The 21,637-nt window shown below is 36.0% G+C and overlaps 2 protein-coding genes across 3 annotated transcripts; one reads left to right on the top strand and one right to left on the bottom strand.

The window, feature by feature from the left end:
• Positions 1 to 2,905: 2,905 nt before the first annotated feature.
• On the bottom strand, positions 2,906 to 6,764 carry nkx6.3 (NK6 homeobox 3). The gene is made up of 3 exons (XM_046871870.1): positions 6,155 to 6,764; positions 4,913 to 5,085; positions 2,906 to 3,904 (listed from the first exon to the last, which is right to left on the bottom strand). The coding sequence occupies exons 1-3, from the start codon at positions 6,564 to 6,566 to the stop codon at positions 3,677 to 3,679; spliced, it is 813 nt and encodes a 270-aa protein (XP_046727826.1). The 5' UTR covers positions 6,567 to 6,764; the 3' UTR covers positions 2,906 to 3,676.
• Positions 6,765 to 12,651: 5,887 nt separating this feature from the next.
• Positions 12,652 to 19,518, top strand: LOC124399467 (G2/M phase-specific E3 ubiquitin-protein ligase-like). 2 transcript variants are annotated; one of them, XM_046870382.1, is made up of 10 exons: positions 12,652 to 12,774; positions 12,874 to 13,013; positions 14,725 to 15,186; positions 15,468 to 15,602; positions 16,066 to 16,190; positions 16,592 to 16,803; positions 17,023 to 17,290; positions 17,393 to 17,553; positions 18,409 to 18,647; positions 18,841 to 19,518. In XM_046870382.1, exons 2-10 carry the CDS (start codon positions 12,995 to 12,997, stop codon positions 19,089 to 19,091), a joined length of 1,872 nt encoding a protein of 623 aa, XP_046726338.1. In that variant the 5' UTR covers positions 12,652 to 12,774; positions 12,874 to 12,994; the 3' UTR covers positions 19,092 to 19,518. The 2 variants fall into 2 exon arrangements, with proteins under 2 accessions (XP_046726338.1, XP_046726336.1); XM_046870380.1 differs by having other exon boundaries at positions 12,658 to 13,013.
• The last annotated feature ends 2,119 nt before the right edge of the window (positions 19,519 to 21,637 follow it).

Raw genomic sequence — 21,637 nt, 5'->3', positions numbered from 1 at the left:
CTAATCTGAATTTCATAACCTCCACCATTTACATGGTGGGACATCCATTCACTGAGATTGTCTGAATCTCGCCCATGTGGTTTTGCTCCGAAACAAACGAGTGCTTAACCCCCTTCGAGGCGATGCGGCTGCTCTTGTTTTAGTTTGTTTTGTTTGTTCAGACAGACAGATTAGGGGCGGCTTGTCTTGGCTCATCGGCATGTGAAAAGAGGAAAGCCAGTTAAATCCTGACCCGGCGCGGTCATTAACACACCTCGAAGAGATTGATGGTGCTGTGATTCCGGCAGCTTTCGGGCTTTCCGCTGATTGCCGAGGGAAGAGTGGTCAATAGAGGTGAAGTCTCGCTTACACTCATTCTATAAAAGAATCGCTTTGGATTTGACTAACGCGCCGGCACACTGTGTCGTTCCCAAGGTTCTGTTCGCTCACAGACTCGCACAGCTTGTGCCAAATGTGTCATATAAACGTGTATCTCATACCGTCTGTTTTCCTTTTTGAATTTCCTGTTTGTCATATTTATCTGAAGAAAAAAAGAATCAGGAAGCAGTTATTCGACTGCGTGTGTACCTCCGAAGCAGCTGAAAGTCAATGTCTCTGTTCAGCATTACGCCTCGAAATCACAAATGTTTCATTTTCAAATGGTATGTGAACCTAATCTGTGTGGTTTCACTCCCACTTTTAATAAAATGTATCTATGAATCATGAAAAGTCTTCATTGGTGTTTTTACTAAAAATGATTCTCGGTTTGAATAAAAATAAGTGATGCACGTAAAACCTACACTGACGTACTACAACCGCAGACTTGCTGATTCATGCAATCACCCAATTGGGTGATCATGTGGAGTGCAATGCATAAAATAAAAAAAAATAACTACTCAAAAAATTTCAGGTAATGTTTACATCAAAGATCAGTGTAAAGGAAAACATGTTTTCACAAAGCACTGAAGACATTTTCTGGGTTGTTACACACAACAGTCTGGAGTTGTGTTTGGAGTCTGGAATGACAAAGTGGTGTGAAAAACAAAAAACATAACGAAATTCTTATTGAAACAGCCTGCAGATTCTACATTTGCATTCACAACATTTGTCAAACGTCCCTATTCACTGCGAGTTTCCATTATTTCATGTATAAACTCAACAGTTGTATAAATGGTGTTGAGGGTCTTGTTCCTGGTGCTGGGATTTAAAGTACACAACCTTCTGATTCGAATAAGAGTTCTGTACAACCACAGGAAGTTCAAAGAGTTCAAAATGGTCAAAATGGACAAGATTTCAAACCTTGGAAAGAAATAGAAGTTGTAAGATATATAGAAAGCAAAGGGTTTTATTTTATTTGTAAAAGTACTTAGGTCTGTATGGTCATGTTTGTGGTAGAAAACCACATCTGGTTTCAGGTTTACTAAAGCTGGACAGTTCAACACCTGAAAAGAATTTTCCCAATTTTCAGAAATGAATTTACTGTTCATTCGAAGTGGCCAAATGATAAGTCTAATACTTATCAACCTAATCATTTCTAATCAATGCCTGCCAGCTGGCTCATATATTACAGCCTATCACACTGCAGTTCCCAATTTTATCATTTGTGTCCAGAAAAGATTGCAATTATTATAATTTTTGCGTTCGTATCTTTGGGTCGGTATGAGAACCGTGCGAAAAGTTCACCTCATGGATTACAAAGACATCGACCTTAAAAATCGGTCAATAAACAACAACATAAAGGACAGGGTTATTAATAATTGGCACCTGCGCTAGTGCTCTAGGCTGGGAATAATGTTTACTCACCGCATTACTGGAGCAGGTGTTAATAAAATGCACACTGATAGCTTTATGTTGCCTTATCAGTAAGAGGGTGTTACTGCACAACTTCAAGATACAGCTTTTCTTTCATTTATCGTCATACTAACATCCTTCCCCAATGGTGCAATGTGAACCGTGTAACAAAAACACTCTTTATTCCTTCTCAGTGACTCTGAGCAGAGCATTAAAAACGGACAATTTTACAGTTTATGAGTCCTGTTTAGGAACCTATTTAGAAAGTGGGGATACATTGATATTTTGCAAAGTGCATTAGATCTGATGCAACTCAATCTCTAAATCTTCAGGTAGGAGAGTAATAAAGTTACTATATACTACATTATATTAAGTAATAATTAATATGGATGCTATATACTATACTGTATTTATCATATACCAGATGCAATGTCATCTGTCTACAGTGACAATTGCATAGCTTTTATTTTACCTCATACACTGCTTAATTAATAATAAAATATCTTCCCCTTAATATAAAATGATTGGGTAATTCTTATTATAAGATCATTACAAAACAAATATAAGAACATTTTTTCTATAGATTAAAATATTTAATATTTTTCAACTCGTTTTCAAGCTTGACAGATCCAAAAGAAGGAAAAACGAATACGTAGAAATACGTTTAATTAACTCATATTTGTTTTATACTCTAAAAGGAAGTGTATTTACATATATTTTCCTGTACACATTGACCATAAAGATGCCTGTGCTTTTTAAACATCACATTCTAGATTTACTCCCTGTAGGTGGCGTTAGGAAGCCTGGGGTGAAGTCAGCATTCCAATTCATTCTAAAGGTGTTTAATAGGAATGAGGTCAGAGCTTTTTAGCAGACCTCTTAAGATCTTCCAATTCAACCCATGTAAACTATATCCTAATGGAGCTGGCTTTGCACACAGGTACATTGTCATGGCTGGAACACATTCAGGAGAGAAACATTGAATGCTAATGCAGATATAGACATCCTATACAATTGTGTGCCTCCAACGTTGTGGTAACAGTTTGAGGAAAAATTACGTATGGTTGGAAAAGTCAGGTGTCCTGATACTTCTAGTCAGTAAATCGTATATATTTATATAAAGTGTGAATAAAAATTAAATTATCAAAAGAGCGGAGTGGTTTTACTTTGTTCCAATTTTCTTATTGATTAATGATCAGCATGTCATACTTTTATTGAGTAACATTTAGTAATTCCAAACACAACACAGTATCTTTGCTAAATATATGTATCTATTATTGGCACTATGTATTCATATGAATATAAAATATTTGAAGTATATTCCCGTTGTTTTTTTTTTTTTCAGGACATGGGTCCCTAGCCTGGGGTTTCAGACCTGTGGGGTCAACTGAAGAGAAGAGAAGAGTTGTTGTACATGAAATGTGAAGGATCTGGAAAGATTCTCTATAAAGGAACATTTCTCATTCACTCAGAGCTGCTTTATTAGCAAATGGAGGTGGCAAAGCCTTCTTTGCTCATATTTACCTATGGTGCCAATGTTAATGGTGGGCACTGTAGCATTATTCTCGTCATGACACAACAAACACTTGCAACAACAAGACTTTATTGCACCGTTATATACTTATCAAACATCGACGTTGCTCACTGAAGTAGACCCGAATATTGAGGAATAATTTCTCTTGCATGTCAAGTTCAATAAATAAACATAATTTGGGAAATTATTTACAGAAAGACAGAGCTGAAACTATACTCTAGAGATGCTGCAAGTATATCTGTGTGTATATGTATGTTAGTGTGTGCGTACGTGTGTGGTTTGATATTCAGCATGTAAACATTGTCATATACACATGTACGTGTGTGTTTCTGCCTGTGTATGGATGTTTGGGTGTGTTTGCATGTGTGTGTGTCAGATGTGATGTGGCCCCAGGCGTAGCACTGAGAATGATCTGCGGTGTTTGCGCAGAAGCAGGCGGATCTTTTCGTCGTCCGAGTCGGGGTCAAGAGGTTTGTTGTATTCCTCGTCCTCCAGCTCAGTGTCTGAGGTGGCCTGTCTCTCGCCCCTGGATGCCTGAGTGGAGCTCGGCTCAGACGCGCTCTTCTTACGCCACTTAGTGCGACGGTTCTGGAACCACACCTGAGGGGGAACACACACACACACACACACACACACAGTGTCAACCCATCTAATAAATGTATACATAAAGAGCAGTGTGTGACAGATCTCCAGGATTGTGTGTGTGTGTGTGTGATGTGTGTTCTGTAATTTAACCGTTTGTAATTGTAATTAATTATAGATTAATTTATGATTTAAATTCTGTTTGAATGTTCTATCTATCTATCTATCTATCTATCTATCTATCTATCTCTCTCTCTCTCTCTCTCTCTCTCTCTCTCTCTCTCTCTATCTATCGCTTTCATGAAAAAATGAGGAAAAAACTAAAGCAGAAACGTAAAAAAATAAATAAAACCTAACCCTAAATCTTAAACTATATAATTCTGCACCACTTTACTGTAACCTCATTTAATTCACTTTAATTCTATTCTAATTTGTTCTGTTGAAATGTGCTCTTTTTTGTAATTCTGATCAATGTCAAGCTCCTCTCCTCATTTGATTCTATCCAATTCATTTCTATTCTGTAATACATGCTCATTTAATTTTGTTTTGTTTTGTTTCATTTCATTTCGAAATCTTCCATTGGAATTCTATTCTAAACTGTTGTAATATGCATTTGTAATTCTATTCCATTGCAATCAATTCTGCTCTGTTCTACCGCCATCTTCTTTAAATTTATTCAATTGCAATTCACTTTTTCCAACCCACTACAAAACAAATTTCAATAATTCTATTTCAAAATTACTTCTGATAGAGTTGATAAAATACACTCAGTGTAAAACAGAAACAGAACTAGATATCAAATGTACTATTTAAGAGTCTTTTTAAGGAAATGTATATATAAAATTAAATGATATCAAACAAATTTGATATATACAGATGTGGCCATTAAAAAAGCAAAATTCTGTCACATACAATTAGCATTTATCAGGCCAAATAAGTGCAGAATCAGAAAAAAAATATGCATAGTTATTGTGTGTGTGTGTGTGTGTGTGTGTATGACCACATAATCAGGCTGTGTCATCTTACTTTAACCTGTGACTCGGTCATGCCCAATGAGTACGCCAATCTCGCTCTCTCTGGTCCTGCTAGGTATTTGGTCTGCTCAAAGGTTTTCTCCAGGGCGAAGATCTGATGGCCGCTGAACGTCGGCCTTGTGTGTTTCTTTCTGCCCACCGTCTCAACAGGATGCCCACTGTCTACTAAACAACACAAACAAAACTCATCAGACCAATCTGTCTATATTTACATTTTATTTTGCTTGGATCCTTTGTTAAGATTGAACAAATTAGTACATCAGCAATGAGGACATGTAGATGATTTTAGAATATCTAATTAAATTTTTTTTAAAAATAAGCATTGCATTAAGTCAGGTTTCATGTCTACCCTTAGGTTGCTTTAAACAAAAAATGCCATAAATGTATATACTGCATGTGGATCTTATACTGAACCGTGTTTTAATACACAGGCATCCTGTTTAAACTCAATTTAACTGAATTATTTTAAGAGTGCAAGTTCACATAGTTAGCAATTTACTTATTCTGTATTTTGTTCATAATGTATTTTAGTACACAGCTAAACAATTAAGAGGTCAGTGCAAAACGTTTAATCATTTTATAATTTGAATAAATAGCAACATTTAAATGTCTGGATTTTTACTTCTATTATAAAACAATAAGGATATGATCAGGTGTGCGTATGTTTGTGTGTGTTTAATTGATTTGATTAATACAATAATATTATTATTCATTGTTATCATTTAAATTTTATATTTAAGACTCAAGATTTTATCATTCATATAGTTTCTATAATTATAATATTTAGTTATATATTATTTGCTAATAATATTATTTCAATTAAATCAATAACACACACACACACATTCACATTTACTGTATATATGTATAGTTTAACTAAAATAATACAACTATTATGCTGCTCATTTGCATATCAGTAATTATTCACAGATATTATGGAATATAAATTTGTCAATATTATAAAAATTTGACTATCATATATTTTTATAATACAAATTGTTGTAAATAATATTATATGTTAGAATTTATTATGTCACACATTTAATATCTAAAATCTATTTATTATATTTAAATGCCTCAATGATTAGAATGTGTTTGATTTTAGTTTGAATTTCATATCTGGTGTTATTCAGCTATAATGAACAAAACTAAAATAATAATTAGACATGGATGCATTATGCTTATTGGATTTCTGAAGAAAATGTCTTAACCTAATGATGCTGATTTGTCTTACTGTTACTGCACTGTTGTCTGCCTCCTCTCCAGTCGTATCCTCCCTCCACCCAGCAGCTGGTGCGTCCCTTTACACCTGGACACTCAGTAGGTTTGGGGAAAGCACCCAGAGTTGTTTGGGTGTAATCCCGGTTATAATACACCCCCGGAGTGGGTACGGTGCCACTAAAACCCCCCATGCTGGAATATCCAGAGAGCAGTGTAGTATTACCCGGAGCTCCCACTACAGATCGACTCAGGATGTCGCTGATGCCGTGTGGTGTACCCGCCTGCAGCTGGGCGTTCAGGTTGCCAGGACTGAGCTTGTAGAAGCTATTGGGCACTGAGTATTGGCACATGGGTGCCTTGATGTCCGTCGGGAACTGGTTTAAGCCGTTGTTGAAGAGGAAAGACCCGGACAGGTTGGGCTCCATGGGAACCAGCGTGTGTCCTCCGTCTTTGTCCAGTAATGAAGGATCCAGGGTGAATATTTAATATTTAATAGCCGGAGTGATCTCACATGAAAGGCCAGCTTTGGTCTGATCCACTTTGGACACTATGTCCTCCAGAAGAGTGTTCCTAAGTTCGTTTTGCTCTTGAGTCAGTATGAATCTTAAAATTACTTCTCCTCAACTTTTACCTGTTTTGTTCCATAGTTTGTGCTGCAACTCCAAAGTCAACACCGAGCGTCTTGCCACCTTTAACCCAGTCCTGCAGTCCTGCAGACGAATGCCTTCGAAGCCAGCTCCTAGCTCTCAGGTCATAAATACGAGCTACCTTGCACAGATGTGGTGTTCATTTGATAATGATGACCAACGTTAGTGCTGCCGGGCCTCGACTGGACAAGCACATAGCACAGCACAGGGCCTGATTGGTCACTGCACAGGACGGCAGCTCAGGATTGGTCTGTGGCAGATTAATGGCTTTTTGAAGTGGCAGGGAGGGAATTAGTGAGTTTTTGATGGCCTCCCTGCCCTGTGTGTGGAGCAGCAGTAACACACCGGAGTGGAAAGAGATAGCACTTTAGGAGCCTGTCGTGGTCGTCGGTTTGATTTTGATTGCAGAATTGTGAGCTACAAATAGTGACTTAATGGATATTTGGTGGAACAGCTTTTACACTGAGCTTGTTATTCTGCTATATGCCATGTTGAACAACATGAACCTTTTTGCTTCATTTTTTTCCCTTGTTGTTTTCCATGAAAGTGATGATAGATAGATAGATAGATAGATAGATAGATAGATAGATAGATAGATAGATAGATAGATAGATAGATAGATAGATAGATAGATAGATAGATAGATAGATAGATCACTGAGATTACTCTCTTCATCAAAATGCATCATTCAAATTTTCCTGACTGGTCATGAAATAAGATGGAAAAAGGACCAGTCAGCACTCAAGCTACAGATTCTGATGATTTAGTTACAAATGACAAAAAAAGAAAATGCACTTTTCTGTCTTCTTTCGAATAGAAGTTCTTAATAAAGGCAGTTTCACCCAATGAGACTTTTTATGTAGTTGTAACAAATGAAGAGCCAATTTGAGTCTTACTCCAGCAATTAAGTTGAAGTATAACAACAATAAAAGAATATTTTATTTATTTTCAACTTTAACCCTTGAACCCATACACACAGAATCTATGACAAACAGGTCAGTTACATATATGATGTTAGCTTTTTAGCCAAACCTGTGGACCACTAATCCATTCAACTGCCTGACAGAGCACATATTTGACTCGAAATGTCTTTGCAATTGTATTTAGTCTGTAATGAGCTCTTATAAGTTTTTCAGCTGATTACCATTACCAGGTTTAGCTTCTTTTTTTTTAAAGCTACAAATCTCCTGCTTATATGACACATTATAGTTTTAGATTTCTACTTGAATAAAATGACAAAAAGTAAATACTTTTGAACGTACTTACGTATAAAAACTATGAAAGCTGTTTATAAATAATTGATGCAATTCAATGTTTTATCCTTTCGTACATTACTGTATATCTTTATATGGATTTGCATGCCAGGTTATCAGTTGATGCAATTTAGTCTATGATTCGCTATTCACAGGTGGGAAAAAACGGCATGTTTTTTCTGAAATATACTGGAGTACAAATTTCCCAAAATGAAATGAAACGTACAAATACTTATGAAATGTAAGAAACGTAAATATCCTTATTACCTGCCAAAGGTGGTTTATCTTAGAGCATTAATTTACCTGGCAATATGAGGAATAAAAATGTGTGTATTTGATTTATTGTTTTAAAATGGACACTCAAATAGCTTATTCAGCATTATTACCTTTCACATTTACCTCTTAGTTCTCTCACTACAAATGTTTTATTCTACAGATTTCTTGTCAAGTTGTTCGAAAGCACAATGTGTTGTTGTTGTTTTTTTACATTACATACAGTTGCACTGAGGACTGGAACTCTGACACAATTTTCTCTTCGAACAGATTGTAACTGGGTGGAGCGAAAGTACAAACAGGTTTGCTTAGCCAATTATTACACCCCTAATAACGTCACTGCTTAAGCAAAATATTTTAAATATTATGTCCCACAAAATCTTTAGGTGTGTACTAGCAAGAAATAACATTCACAAATATATTTAATACGTACCCATTAATAATCATAAAATAACATAACATAACATACACTTTATGGTACTGAAAGTCTTGGGACACCATAAGATGAACCATTAGATTTGTATGTGCTTTTTGAAGATCTCATTCCATATTTAGTTCCCCATTGCGGTTATAATAACCTCCACTCTTCTGGGAAGATGTTCCACTAGATTTTGGAGTCTGCTTGTGGAGAGTTGTGCTCATTCAGGGTGTTAGTAAAGTCAGGTACTGATGTAGGTAATGGTGAGAAGGGCTGGGGTGCAGTCAGTGTTCCAATTCATCCCAAAAGTGTTCAGTAGGTTTGAGGCCAGAGTTCTGGAAAAGTCAGGTGTCCCAATACTTTTGACTTTTGTCTGTATAGTGAAGGTTTAGTTTATATGTTATTACAACATACAATAAAAACGTTTTCATGAGACTCACTCGATCTATCTATCTATCTATCTATCTATCTATCTATCTATCTATCTATCTATCTATCTATCTATCTATCTATCTATCTATCTATCTATCTATCTATCTATCTATCTATCTATCTATCTATCCAGCTCTTCAGCTGAATTCCTCATAAAAATCCTTGGACAGGATTCTGTTTTATATTCTATCCACTCTACCATGAAGATTGCAATTTTTACACATTTATTGATTTGGATCAAGATTAATGAATAAATGAGGACAATTTACATATAATTTTAACCGAAATACATTCAGTGGTCATTAAGATGCAATATTTGAAATGTGCATACTGGAAAGTTTTTTTTTTCTGATTACTTAAAAGACTGATGTAACTGACTGTAAACACCTTATGTATAAATATCGTTTCATTCTCATAAGATACAACATGCAATTTACAAAACTTTTCCACAACATATAATGATGTATACAATAGACAATAATTTAAAGGAAGCATGAATAAAAATGATTTTCTGATTTATTTCCTCTTCGCCCCTGTCACTGTTCTTTTGGTTGATGGCCTCCTCGAGGCAGAGTTATAGATATGTCATCTTTTTTTCTGTTTAATAAAACCGAATTGAGTGGTGACTCAACATATGGGATATTTTATAAGCAAAGTGTAACTTGTTCCAAAACTTTTCCTGTCCATTGAAAAAAGCATAAAAAGTTATCACAGGACCACAATATTCGTTAGTTCATCATCATCATCAACATCATCATCATCTTCTTCCTTATGATCATCCTCATTTTTATAATGACCAACATCATTATCAGTCTTTTGCTGTCAGTCTGCATAGATATACGCACCCCACACACCCACACACACACAGATGGTACATATCTATCAAACTGAAGCAGTCGTTCTTGTTTGTCAAAAATCACTGGGTGTGATGAGCAGCCAAAATGGGTCTGATTAACAATCAGAACCCAACCTTTTTTTTCATACCATTCATTTCCCTTTCACATTTCTCAGCTTCCTTGAAACCACAAAGCAAAATGTTGGTCTGTCAACCCACTCTGACTGAAGCATTATTAACAGATATTCCAGACTTTACAGTCAGATTCAGTCTTCTTATTCTAGTCATGCATGAAAGGTGAATACTTTAGAAACCTTTGAGATTTGAGAACGGAAAAACACATTCCGTTAAATAAACACCGCCTAACAGAAAACGTATATATAACAATGATTATAAAGACAACACTCACTAAGACGACAACACAAATTTATACAGCACTGACCCACATTAACACACCAACCTGCCAATGACAACCCATTTAGAACCAATCAAATGACAAAACCCTGAGAGTAAAGTATATGAGTTACTAGGGAAACCCGAACTCATCTCCAGGGAGGTAAAATAAAGTGTTATCTGGCACTGAACAGACAGTACATGCATGGCAAAGTACTTGAGCACGGTGACTAATTCAAAACTGAGACACACCTTGAAGAAGTACAGACTCAGTAAGGATGGTTTGATTAAAAAGACGGGGTGACACACAAAGTCATGGCTGTCCCCAAGAGCAGAGACTGTGACAGCAGTGTACACTGAAGACAGAGTTTCCCCCTTCACTGAATGCACTAAATACATCTACATTCAAATAAATCCGATTATCCCTCATTTTAACTTCCTCTCAGTCCATGACAAACTGCCCCACCTACTGGAGGAGCACAGAAAAACCTGCACACTCGCAAAACAACTACATACACACCTGCAACCAGGTGACCATGAAATTGTGTGCCCATGAAATTCAGTATATGCAACACACACACACACACACACACACACACACACACACACACACACACACACACACACACATATGAACATACATTATTTTATTACATTTTCTTTTCTTTTTATTAAAACTACTTATTTTACTTACTCATCTTATATATTCTTGCTTTTTTAAAAACTCTGTATGTTTCTATCTTATTTTTATTTTGCCTTTGAACCTTTTGGTCATAATCAGCTATAGTATTAAATGCTTTGGGGCACAATTATTGGACAGCACACTGTGTAACGGAGTACAAAAAAAACAAAAATCCATGAAACAAATTCTAAAGATACGAAATTGAATAGGCCTGGTATTGGCCTGCTATGCGTACTTTGTGTGTGTGTGTGTGTGTGTGTGTGTGTGTGTGTCTGGTTGTGTGTATAAATACCAACCAGAAAACCCCTAAAATTCCCATGGAAAATCCAGCCCATTGACATATGTCCACTAGGGGGCTCCCAACAAAATTTTTCGGCTTATTTATTTATGTTTGTTTGTATATTTGTTTATTTATTTATTTATTTATTTATTTATTTATTTATTTATTTATTTATTTATTTATTTATTTATTTATTACCTAACCTTTTAATAGTTAGCCCAGCATGTGCATATATTCATAAAATGTACTTATAAAATCTGCATAATCATGATTCACTGAACCCAGATCTCTCTGTGATAAAGCTTTTCTGCTGTTAATAATTTGTGGGCACCTTTTGATAAACGCATGTAGTTATGAAGAGACAATTTACAATAATATCTTGTAAATCCTTTACAAAAGTGCTCAGTGTGGTTCAGTTCATTCGCGTAAATAAAAAAAAATACAGATTTTGAACACATTTCAATAAAATAAACGAAGAGAACAGTTCTGTTTTTTATACTCTGAAATATTTGAAGTACATGAAGTAAAATCTTACATCTTAAATAAAATAAAATCTTAAATAGTAATTTTCAAAATTCTAGGACACTAATTGTAAGCAAATGTATCAGCTGCTTTGTAAAAAAGATCAGATTTTCCTCATGTCTAATCTCTTTTATTAAAGTATGTAATCAAATGACACTCAATGGATTTAAACAAAATGGATCAGCAGGTTTTGCACACCAGATAATAAAAAATCTGACATTCTACCTACCTGCCTACCTATTTATTTAACTATCTGTCTGTCTGTCTGTCTGTCTGTCTGTCTGTCTGTCTGTCTGTCTGTCTGTCATTCCCCCTATCAACCAAATCAACACCTAGTACCTTCCCATAGAAGGGTTGCTACCAAGTACCAAGAACGTTCTTGTTAAAATGTCTATAGAAGTGACATTGTATTATTTATAAAAAAAAATAACAGATTTAAGATCTTAAGTTCTTGGTTCTGCTTACACTTTTCTTTTTTTACATATTAAGACCAAATATACATAATATTTATGTTAAACCATTACAATGCTACACTCTTCCATGGAGAAGTTTGGTCTGTTCTCAATGCTCAAGAATAAGAAATGTTTTGTTTTCTCTGTTTGGCATCACTGTCCAACTATTACTAATAAACTTCAGCATTTCCAGCTGTATTCTGCATCCTGCTCTTACAAAATCACTACAGGTTGGGCTAGTGTTGGTGCCAGTGAATGTTTCTTTTTTTTTTTTTGTTTAAAGAAACATGATGTTTGTGTAGAAGTTAAGGCATTTGTTTGGACTTGTCTCAACAGATATGCACTGCAGCTTTAGGCTTATTGTACCTCCAGTGTGTCAGGTTTCTCAACACTGGAAGGGAAGACTACTGTTTTACAAACTGTTTTTATTCTTATTAAAAATCCATGTAAAGCAGTTAACTATTTTCTCTACGACTTTAAGGAATTTTTCTTTTGTTTGTTTTTTGGCCCAGCCTCTTTCATGAGTCATTACTTTCTTTTTGCAGGTATTAATGGCTTAGAAGAAATGCTACTTTACTCATGGAAAATCCAGACATATAGATCTTCAGGATTTTCTGCTTGTTCCTGGTACTGCATGTTCAGCGTGTGTGAAAGTGTTAACATTTAATGGGAAAGAAAGAAATGAGTGAGTATATTTACTACATCCCACAGCCTGACTATGAGCTTCACATAGAGTAACTTGAGTTTATGTAGAACATAATGTTTCATTTTGGATGGCGGTGAGGATCAACTGGGGTTCTTATGCGTGCCACAGAAATCTTCAAGTGCACATAAGATGTAGTGGAGATACGGTATAAAAAAGAAAACTGTCAGCTTTATGGGAGTAATAAATTTTTATGCATTAAATTGCCACTGCAACATCAAGCAGGAAGAATTCAGGAAACATTATATATAGTATCGATAATGTATAGAAAATAATGTCAAAATTATAATGTTTCTAAGTGTGAGTAGACTTTATTAACCTTTATCAGCAGGAATAGTGACATTAGTAAGAATTTAGCTGAAATTTTTTGCTAACAGGCAACGGAAACAAATAATCACCATTAGCATGATTAGTGACGTTAGCATTTTTTCTGAGCACGTTTTCTATAATCATTATAGATTTTTGCAGTTTATAAAACAAAATTACATTTTTTAAACAACGTAGAAACTATTGTGACTGTTACTGACATGAGAAACATATGTTTAATATTCATTCCAAACTGCTACTGTTACTAACAGCCAAGTTGTTTAGCCACTGTAGCATGATCTGCGTCTTAGCATTTTTGACTAAAACATTGTTTTACCCTATAAAATTTTAATAAATCCTGAAGTGATGAACTGAATGATTAATCAAACATTTTTAGGAAAAGGGAACACTTTAAGTTGTCTTACTAAAATCATTGTCCAACTAAAATACAGATTCAGATATTTTACTAAAATCTATGGATTTGTCCAGATGTCTCACTAAAATCTCTGTCCAGTTAAATCCCAGTCTAGCTGTCTTATTAAAATCCCAATCCAGCTGTCTTAATTAAATTCTTGTCCAGTTTTTTGCTAAAATCTTTGTCCAGATGTCTTAGTTATGTCCTTGTCCAACTGTCTTACTAAAATCCCTGTCCAGCTAAATCCCTGTCTAGCTGTGTTATTAAAATCCCTGTCCAAATGTCTCACTAAAATCTCCATCCAGCTAAATCCAAGTCTAGCTGTCCTATTAAAATCCCTGTCCAGCTGAATGAATTAAATTCTTGTCCAGTTGTCTTGCTAAAATCCTTGTCCAGATGTCTTAGTTTAGTCCTTGTCCAACTGTTTGACTAAAATCCCTGTCAAGCTAAATCCCTGTCTAGCTGTGTTGTTAAAATCCCTGTCCAGATGTCTCACTAAAATCTCCGTCCAGCTAAATCCAAGTCTAGCTGTCCTATTAAAATCCCTGTCTAGCTGAATTAATTAAATTCTTGTCCAGTTGTCTTGCTAAAATCCCTGTCCAGGTGTTTTAGTTAAATCCTTGTCCAACTGTCTTACTAAAATCCCTGTCCAGCTAAAATCCCTGTCTAGCTGTCTTTCTAAAATGACTGTCCAGCTGTCTCACTAAAATACTTGTATGCCTATTTGACTAAAATCCCTGCCCAGCTGTCTCACTAAAATCCTCGTGTGTCTGTCCTACAAAAATCCCTGTCCAGCTGACTTAGTTAAATCTCTGTCTGGCTTTCTTACAAAAACAGCTGTCTCACAAAATTTCTTGTCTGGTCTTACTAGAGTTGATCAATTTGTTTCACTTAGCACAGGTACATCATGACCTACACAAAGCCACCTAATTGTGATCACATTTTTAATTCTCTGAATTTTTCCCCAACCAGAGAAACATGGCATTTGTGGCAGCCGCTGCCTGGGTCCCATGAAATTCCTTTCAGGAGCGGAAGGAAACGCAAGGTCTCTCGCTTCCAAGGACACCACATCCTGCACAGGCCGACTCGCTTTTCTTTGTCGTTCTGTAAAAGTAAATGAGAAGGTCAGGATACAGTTCGAAAGCTTGCCACAAGACGAACACAGAGCTATCGGGATCGGCTTTACAAATGACTCACCATTAACCCCTACAAGGACCCAGAGGCACAGGACACGATCCTGCTTGGTGCCTCTTCCTGAGGACTTGTGCTTGCCTTTTGCAGAAATTGAGTTTTGGGTAAACTATGCAGTGTATGTGATCATCCGGGCAAGCGATCGGACAAAATATTACATGAAAGCAGAAGGACTAAATCTTCATGAGCCGATTTTTGTTTTCCTGGATTTTTGTGGGAGTACGAGCAAAGTGCGTCTCTTGGGTACGTTTACATTTACATTTATCGCATTTGGCAGATGCCTTCATCCAGAGTGATCAACTTACACTTATTTATACAGCTGAGCATTTGAGAGTTAAGGTCACTTGCTCATATGCCTAGGATTGGTATCTTGAAGGTGCTGGGATTTAAACTCACAACAATCACAACAATAACAGCATCTACAACAATATTGATATTGTGATTATTAGTAGTAGTATTCATATTATTATTTGTTTTATTTATTTGTTTGTTTGTTTCGATTGCTAATTAATGCTATAATACAGGTTCGAGGAAGGGGAGTCGCACATCCTGCCCTGTTTATCTGTCAGGCCTAGCTAATGGAATAGAAACAAAGGAGCAAGCACTTGCAGAGAACCTTCTTAACCTCAAGCTCATCTCTGATGATAATGCAAATTCAGGTCAGTGTGCCATTGTTTTTTTTGTTTTTTTTATAAAAATGATTAGATTGTCAATATAATTTTATGTTCTGACCAATGCAGTGATGCTATATCCTATGCTATCTGATGCGGGTTCGCAATAAACTACCACCAAATAATCGCAGTCTCAGGTTATTAGTTGTTTGTCAGTATTTTATAAACCTTATATACAGAGACAAATGTTTTAATAATCACAAGATTACTTAATAATACTCATAATAATAATGTCAAATCAGGTGAAAACAAAGAATTGCATTGAACATAAAATTTATTTTAACAAACCTCAGTGATATTCCTTCTCACAATGGAACATAATATCCAATTAGGCACAAGGGTTGACTTGGTGGAGAAACTTCTCTATTCGTCTTTTTGGATCTGTGCAAGCTTTATAAACCTCTGCGTGAGAGGAACTCAACTGTTAAATCTTTATCATTTTTGCTTTCAGACCAAACAGTTTCCAGAGAAGCACCACCAAGTCACACGACATCACATACTTTTGAAACAGCATCTACTCAACGATCAGCTCCAGCCAGAAACAGAGGTTTAAAGAGAAGACATCAGTCCTCAGTGGTAATCATTCATCGATTAATTATAAACTGTATGTGAGATATCACATAGCATCAGTAGCTGCTTTATATGTATCTTTAATGTAGCATATAGCTATTCATTGAGATGTGAATCGCATCGGCGTTATGGAGATGCACATCCCTAAAGTAGTGCAAATTGCAACCATGATGCATTAGATACATTCAGTAGATGCGAATGTGAAAATTGCAAATCTAATATAAGGTTGTGCGTGTTGGACAGCAACAGATATGTTCAATGCTGTGTACACATGCAAACGTGAGGAAAGTCAGTATTCTGCAGAACAATAGATCAATTCATCATCATCATCATACAAACACAGTTGTGACACTGATCAATTTCTTTCTTTTTACTAAGCAATGCGTTGTGTTTATCATTACCATTAGGAGGAGTCGGATGTGACGTCATTGCTGAGAACATTTCAACAGCAGTATCTCATCTCCAGTGAGCTCCATGTGATGGTCTCGAGGAAAAGGCTTTTAAAGAGCGTGCTCGATGCTCTATCCAACAAAAACTTCTCCTGGACTAAAAAACCGCATATTGAGTTTGTTGGCGAGGAGGCTTTTGATAATGGTGGCCCCAGAAGGGAGTTTTTTAGGTAGGTTTTAACAATCTCTCTGAGTGGAAACATGGCAATACTGTCCCTTATCAATCAGCCAATCATGGGTGACTGTAAGATCATGTGAGATAGGGCCTTACATTAAAAGTGCTAAAGAGTTGGAAAGAGTTGGGGAAAAAATCACTGACACGAATCTTTGATTTTTTTTCCTTTGTCATATTAGAAACTAAAGTGTTTCTCCTAATGCATTCCTTCTAGACTCCTGATGATTGAGGTACAAAGCAGTATGGGTATTTTTGAGGGAAAACCAAAACACTTGCTCTTCACTTATGACCAGGCTGCTTTGCAGCAGCGCAAATATGAACAAGCCGGGAAGCTGGTAGCTTGGTCCATCATTCACGGAGGGCCAGGACTTACAGCTCTGGACACTCATCTTTACCAGCTTATGTGCGGTGCAGAGATGGAACTGACGGATTTTGACTGCCGTCTCATTCCAGATGCGGATGTCCAAAGCAAAGCACGTAAAGTATGCCCTTTGTTTTCATTGTAGATTAGTTCTCTTTTCATTCCATATAAATCCATGTGTATCTGAAAACATGCTAATCTAATATCTCCTGTATCTTCTCAGATCTTATCTTGTACGACAGCTGAACATATTTGTGCTCTGCAAAGAGAATTAGGAGACTGGATCTGTGATTGTGGATTCCCGGGCATTTACAGACCAAATGTTTGCATCGAAGATGTTCCGAAGATTTACTCTTATATCGTGAGGCACCATGCTTATCTCAGGTAATGTATTAGAAGCACGAGAAATGTTCTGCATGAGGTTAATATGGATGTTTTTAAACCACTGGAGGTGGAATCATTGTGACCAAAAAATGTATGAATGTGTGATTTGCTTGCAAAGGGTTCAGGAGCATGCAGATTGGAATGTAGCAATGACAGAGAAAGGCATTTCTTATCGCCATCTCTGGTTTCACGCAAGACTGGCGCAAAAAAAAAAAAAAATCACATCAGGGTCATGGTATTTTGTTATTTATACAGAAATATACATATCTAATAATTCTCCATACTGATTGGTTGGAAATGCGTTGAAGATCTGATGAAGGCCAACTGTAATACAAATATAAATATCAAATGTATATAAATATAAAATATATATTTATATATGCTTTTATCAACCAATGCTTTACAAGCTCATTCCTTGTATGCAGGAATCTCCACAGAATCTAAAGTTTATATGAAATAAAAAAACATTTTTAAAGTACTGATATTTAGCTGTTGACAAAAATGAAGCTTTTTACTTTTTGTTACAATTATGAAAGAAGACTCCAGTGCCAATGCCTTTTGACAATTCATTAACACAGCAAAGTCTTAAAGACATGGGACATTTCTTTTACTGGGTTTTGTGTAACATCAGCTTTAATAACGTCAAGAAAAAAATGGTTGTTTGTAGCTGCTATGGCACATGTAATACCTGGATCTAAACTATCTTGTGGATCTTTTACTATAGAATGTAAATAGAAACATTGAAAATGCATGTCATGTAAATTGTTCATAAATTATTAAATTGTTATGTAATACATTGTTACACTGCATAAAAATGCAATGTTTATAATTGATTTTAAATGTACATATTTTTAGGGTGTTGAATATGATCAACCAGTTCACGGAAGGCTTGAACTCCTGCGGAAAGCTGTGGGATATTGTGAAGACAAACTGGATCGATTTCCTGCCCGTTTTCACCAAAACGAGCGACCGGATATCGCGGGCCACCTTCAGATCCCTTTTTGAAATCAGCTATAGTGCGCAAGGTACGAAGAGGAGAGAGGAAGAAGAGGAAACTGTGTACTGCTGGGAGCTGATGCTGAAGATGATCGAGGGTAAGAGTTACCTTCTCATGTTTTTTTCCATGCGTTTAGTCCTGAGAGTGAGAACTTAGCTCATAATAGGAAAAGCAGGAAATATGATATGATCATTACATCATTGTCACTTGTGCAAAGTTGTGCGTGCGTGGTGAATAATTTCACACCGGATTCTAAACGATAAGTCATGTTTGCTTAACCTTTTCCACAGATAAAGAAACCAAGTTGCGTTTCGAAGAGCTGCTTGTTTTTATCACAGCTGCAGATGAGATTCCAGTGTTGGGATTCCCCGAAAAACTCAGTATCCACTTTTACCAACAAGAGACAAGAGGCTTACGTCTGCCGTACACTTCCACATGCATGATGGGACTTTTCCTTCCTCGAGGTGTAAGGAGTCATGCAGAGCTCAACAAGATGCTGCTGAGAGCGGTCAGAGACTCGAGTGGATTTGGAAAAACATGACTGAATTTGAATACAAAACTAGGTGTTGGTATCGCTGTACTATTAAAAATTGTAAGCATTCATTCGTTTTTCTGCAGGGGTTTGTGTGACCCTCAATGGACTTCCTGTTGTTGTGCCAAGAGGAACTGAGCTTGTTTTTTAAGGCTCAGGTTTTTTTTTTTTTTTTGGTTTTTGTTTTTAATCATAAGACCATAGTCAAAGGGAAAACACCAATATTTCTGTAGTATTGAATGTACAAATCTTTGGGGTTTGTATAGCATTGTATAAAAGAAGACCTGAATGAAGGATATCATTTTTTTATATCATTTTTGGACTACAAATAAAAAAACAAAAAATTTGTATGTTGTTATATTTATGGTTATTTGCATAAACATGCCTCTGCATAGCTATAATACTGTTGATAGTGAAAATAAAAATCCATATATTTATGATGGATATTCTTGTTGAATTCTATTAATAAGAAATGTAATATGTATAACAGAATTACACTCTAATAATAAAGACTGTTGTTTTATTTGACATACACAAGAGAATGTTGTAACAAGGTTTAAGAAACACCTACAAAGCTATTTATGGTTACAAACATTTAAACATTTTAGGCCAGGGTCATCAAGTAGGAGTGGAACCATGTGAGAATTTTAGCAGTCTGAATAAAATACTTGGGAGGAAAAAACTGCAAATTGCACATTCTATTGCATTGAGAGTAAAAATATCAGTAAGTTACATCAGCTCCCAGGGCCAAAGCCATGATGAGATGAGGCCCTTAACCCCCACATGCTTAATTGTAAGTATATCTGGATAAGGGTGTCTGCCAAATACCTTAAATGTAAATTCTTCAATTCTCTAACTTCATAGCATTTTCAGAGCACCCTGAATATTTATATGCCTTATTCCTTTGCTGTTTTAGAAGAAGTCAGATTACATCACTGGAATCCAGGGTACTTCCAAAGGTCTATTGGGACAATAAGGGTATTTCCTGCTCTTGCCTTTAAGCATTTGGGTGGCCATGTACAGATGTACATATGTACATATAATGTATATCATGTAGATCAAATCATTATTTATACTACATATAATTTCAAACCTAAAATAAAAATACTTTGTTACTGTACTTAAGTACATTTTCCAGGTATCAGTACTTCACTATTTATTTTTTACGATTTATAAAACGTTTTACTTTCGCTCATTAAAATTTTTTTACACAAAAATCTGTACTTTCTACTTCTTCAATTTTCAAACCAGCTTTCTTACTTTAGTTTCAATCTATTTGGTGACATGATCAATATTTCTTCTTTTCATTGCACACCGTTTTCAGCCCAACAACCTGTTTCTTGTCATTGCACAGCTTTGTTTTTTTTAATCGACCACTGGTGTATCATTTCCCGCCTCTCACACACCACAGATGTAGGCTAGCCTACGAAGCTAACAATGAACAAGGCAGAAGGCAACAAAAGTCTGGGGTTAACGTGAATGAGACAGAGGAAGTCAGCGACGTAAACATGACTGAGAACAGAGACATTCCTGATCGCCTGATCATCATTAAATTTGCTCTGCTTGTGTTCTATGTGGTGGATGTTCAGCCTGGATAACAAAATCTGACATTCTATTGTATTAATATATTAATATGACGTGAGGTCCAGTTACCACTGTGACACTAAAACATGTAGTAGTAAAGGCTACTTTTTAATTAAGAACATGCCAGAGCCCAAATATATTTATTTTAACTTGAGTGAAAAAGTGTAGTCAGAACTTCAACTTTTACCAGAGTCTTTGAAAACATTATTATCTGTACATCTACTTGAGTGATGAATGCATGCACTTTTGCCATCTCTGGGTTTCACTTTGCATTTCTCTTCTCTTCTTACTTTCCTTTTCTCTCTCTCTCTCTCTCTCTCTCTCTCTCTCTCTCTCTCTCTCTTTTTTTTTTACTTTATATCTCACACACACATGTGCCCACACTCTATGTGGAACACTTGGATATCTGAGTCATGCTGTCTGAATTTTAGCTCAGGTGCTTTACTCTTATGCAACTCAGAACCATGTTTTCATACATACACATGCCAAGTAGCTTACGTCGTTTAAAACTTTTTAAAGCCACACATTTTCCTGAGTTTCCTGAATTTCTTGAGTAAAAGTGGTGGCCTGGCTGAGAAAACACTATGTAACGTCTGAAAGGAAGATCATTAATTAAATCAAATCTCAGCACCAGCTTACTACTACTACTGCTTGGGCCCTGAGCAAAGCCTATAACTCTCAGCTGCTCAGTTGTATAAACCACATAATAGTAAGTTGCTCTAGATAAAAGCGTCTGCCAACATTATACCTTTATAACAGCCACACTCTAAGAACTAGATGCTATAAAGCAAAATTTGTAAAATTGTGCTCATTTGCTTACCTTTGGTTAGCTGCACTTATAGAATTTATATGTAATTAAGCACATGGTACTAAACGTTCAGCACATGTTTTTAGTAAACTGATTTTCCAAAATGCTGTAATATGATTTCTAATACCTAAAGGATAAATCGTGTTTTGTCAGATCACAGCAC

Source organism: Silurus meridionalis, chromosome 17, assembly GCF_014805685.1.
Source record: "Silurus meridionalis isolate SWU-2019-XX chromosome 17, ASM1480568v1, whole genome shotgun sequence".
Lineage (NCBI taxonomy): Eukaryota > Metazoa > Chordata > Actinopteri > Siluriformes > Siluridae > Silurus > Silurus meridionalis.
The sequence above is the reverse complement of the archived record's forward strand: the minus strand, read 5'-3'. Positions and strand labels throughout refer to the sequence as shown.

What these genes read in the sequence shown, in the direction of transcription:
- LOC124399467 (XM_046870382.1), top strand. An exon ending in CCCAGAAGGGAGTTTTTTAG is followed by an intron (nt 16,804 to 17,022) that starts GTAGGTTTTAAC and finishes CATTCCTTCTAG; the next exon opens with ACTCCTGATGATTGAGGTAC. An exon ending in AGGCACCATGCTTATCTCAG is followed by an intron (nt 17,554 to 18,408) that starts GTAATGTATTAG and finishes ACATATTTTTAG; the next exon opens with GGTGTTGAATATGATCAACC.
- nkx6.3 (XM_046871870.1), bottom strand. Translation starts at nt 6,566, where the DNA reads ATGGAGCCCAACCTGTCCGGGTCTTTCCTCTTCAACAACGGCTTAAAC. An exon ending in CAGACAACAGTGCAGTAACA is followed by an intron (nt 5,086 to 6,154) that starts GTAAGACAAATC and finishes TGTGTTGTTTAG; the next exon opens with TAGACAGTGGGCATCCTGTT. An exon ending in TGACCGAGTCACAGGTTAAA is followed by an intron (nt 3,905 to 4,912) that starts GTAAGATGACAC and finishes GTTCCCCCTCAG; the next exon opens with GTGTGGTTCCAGAACCGTCG.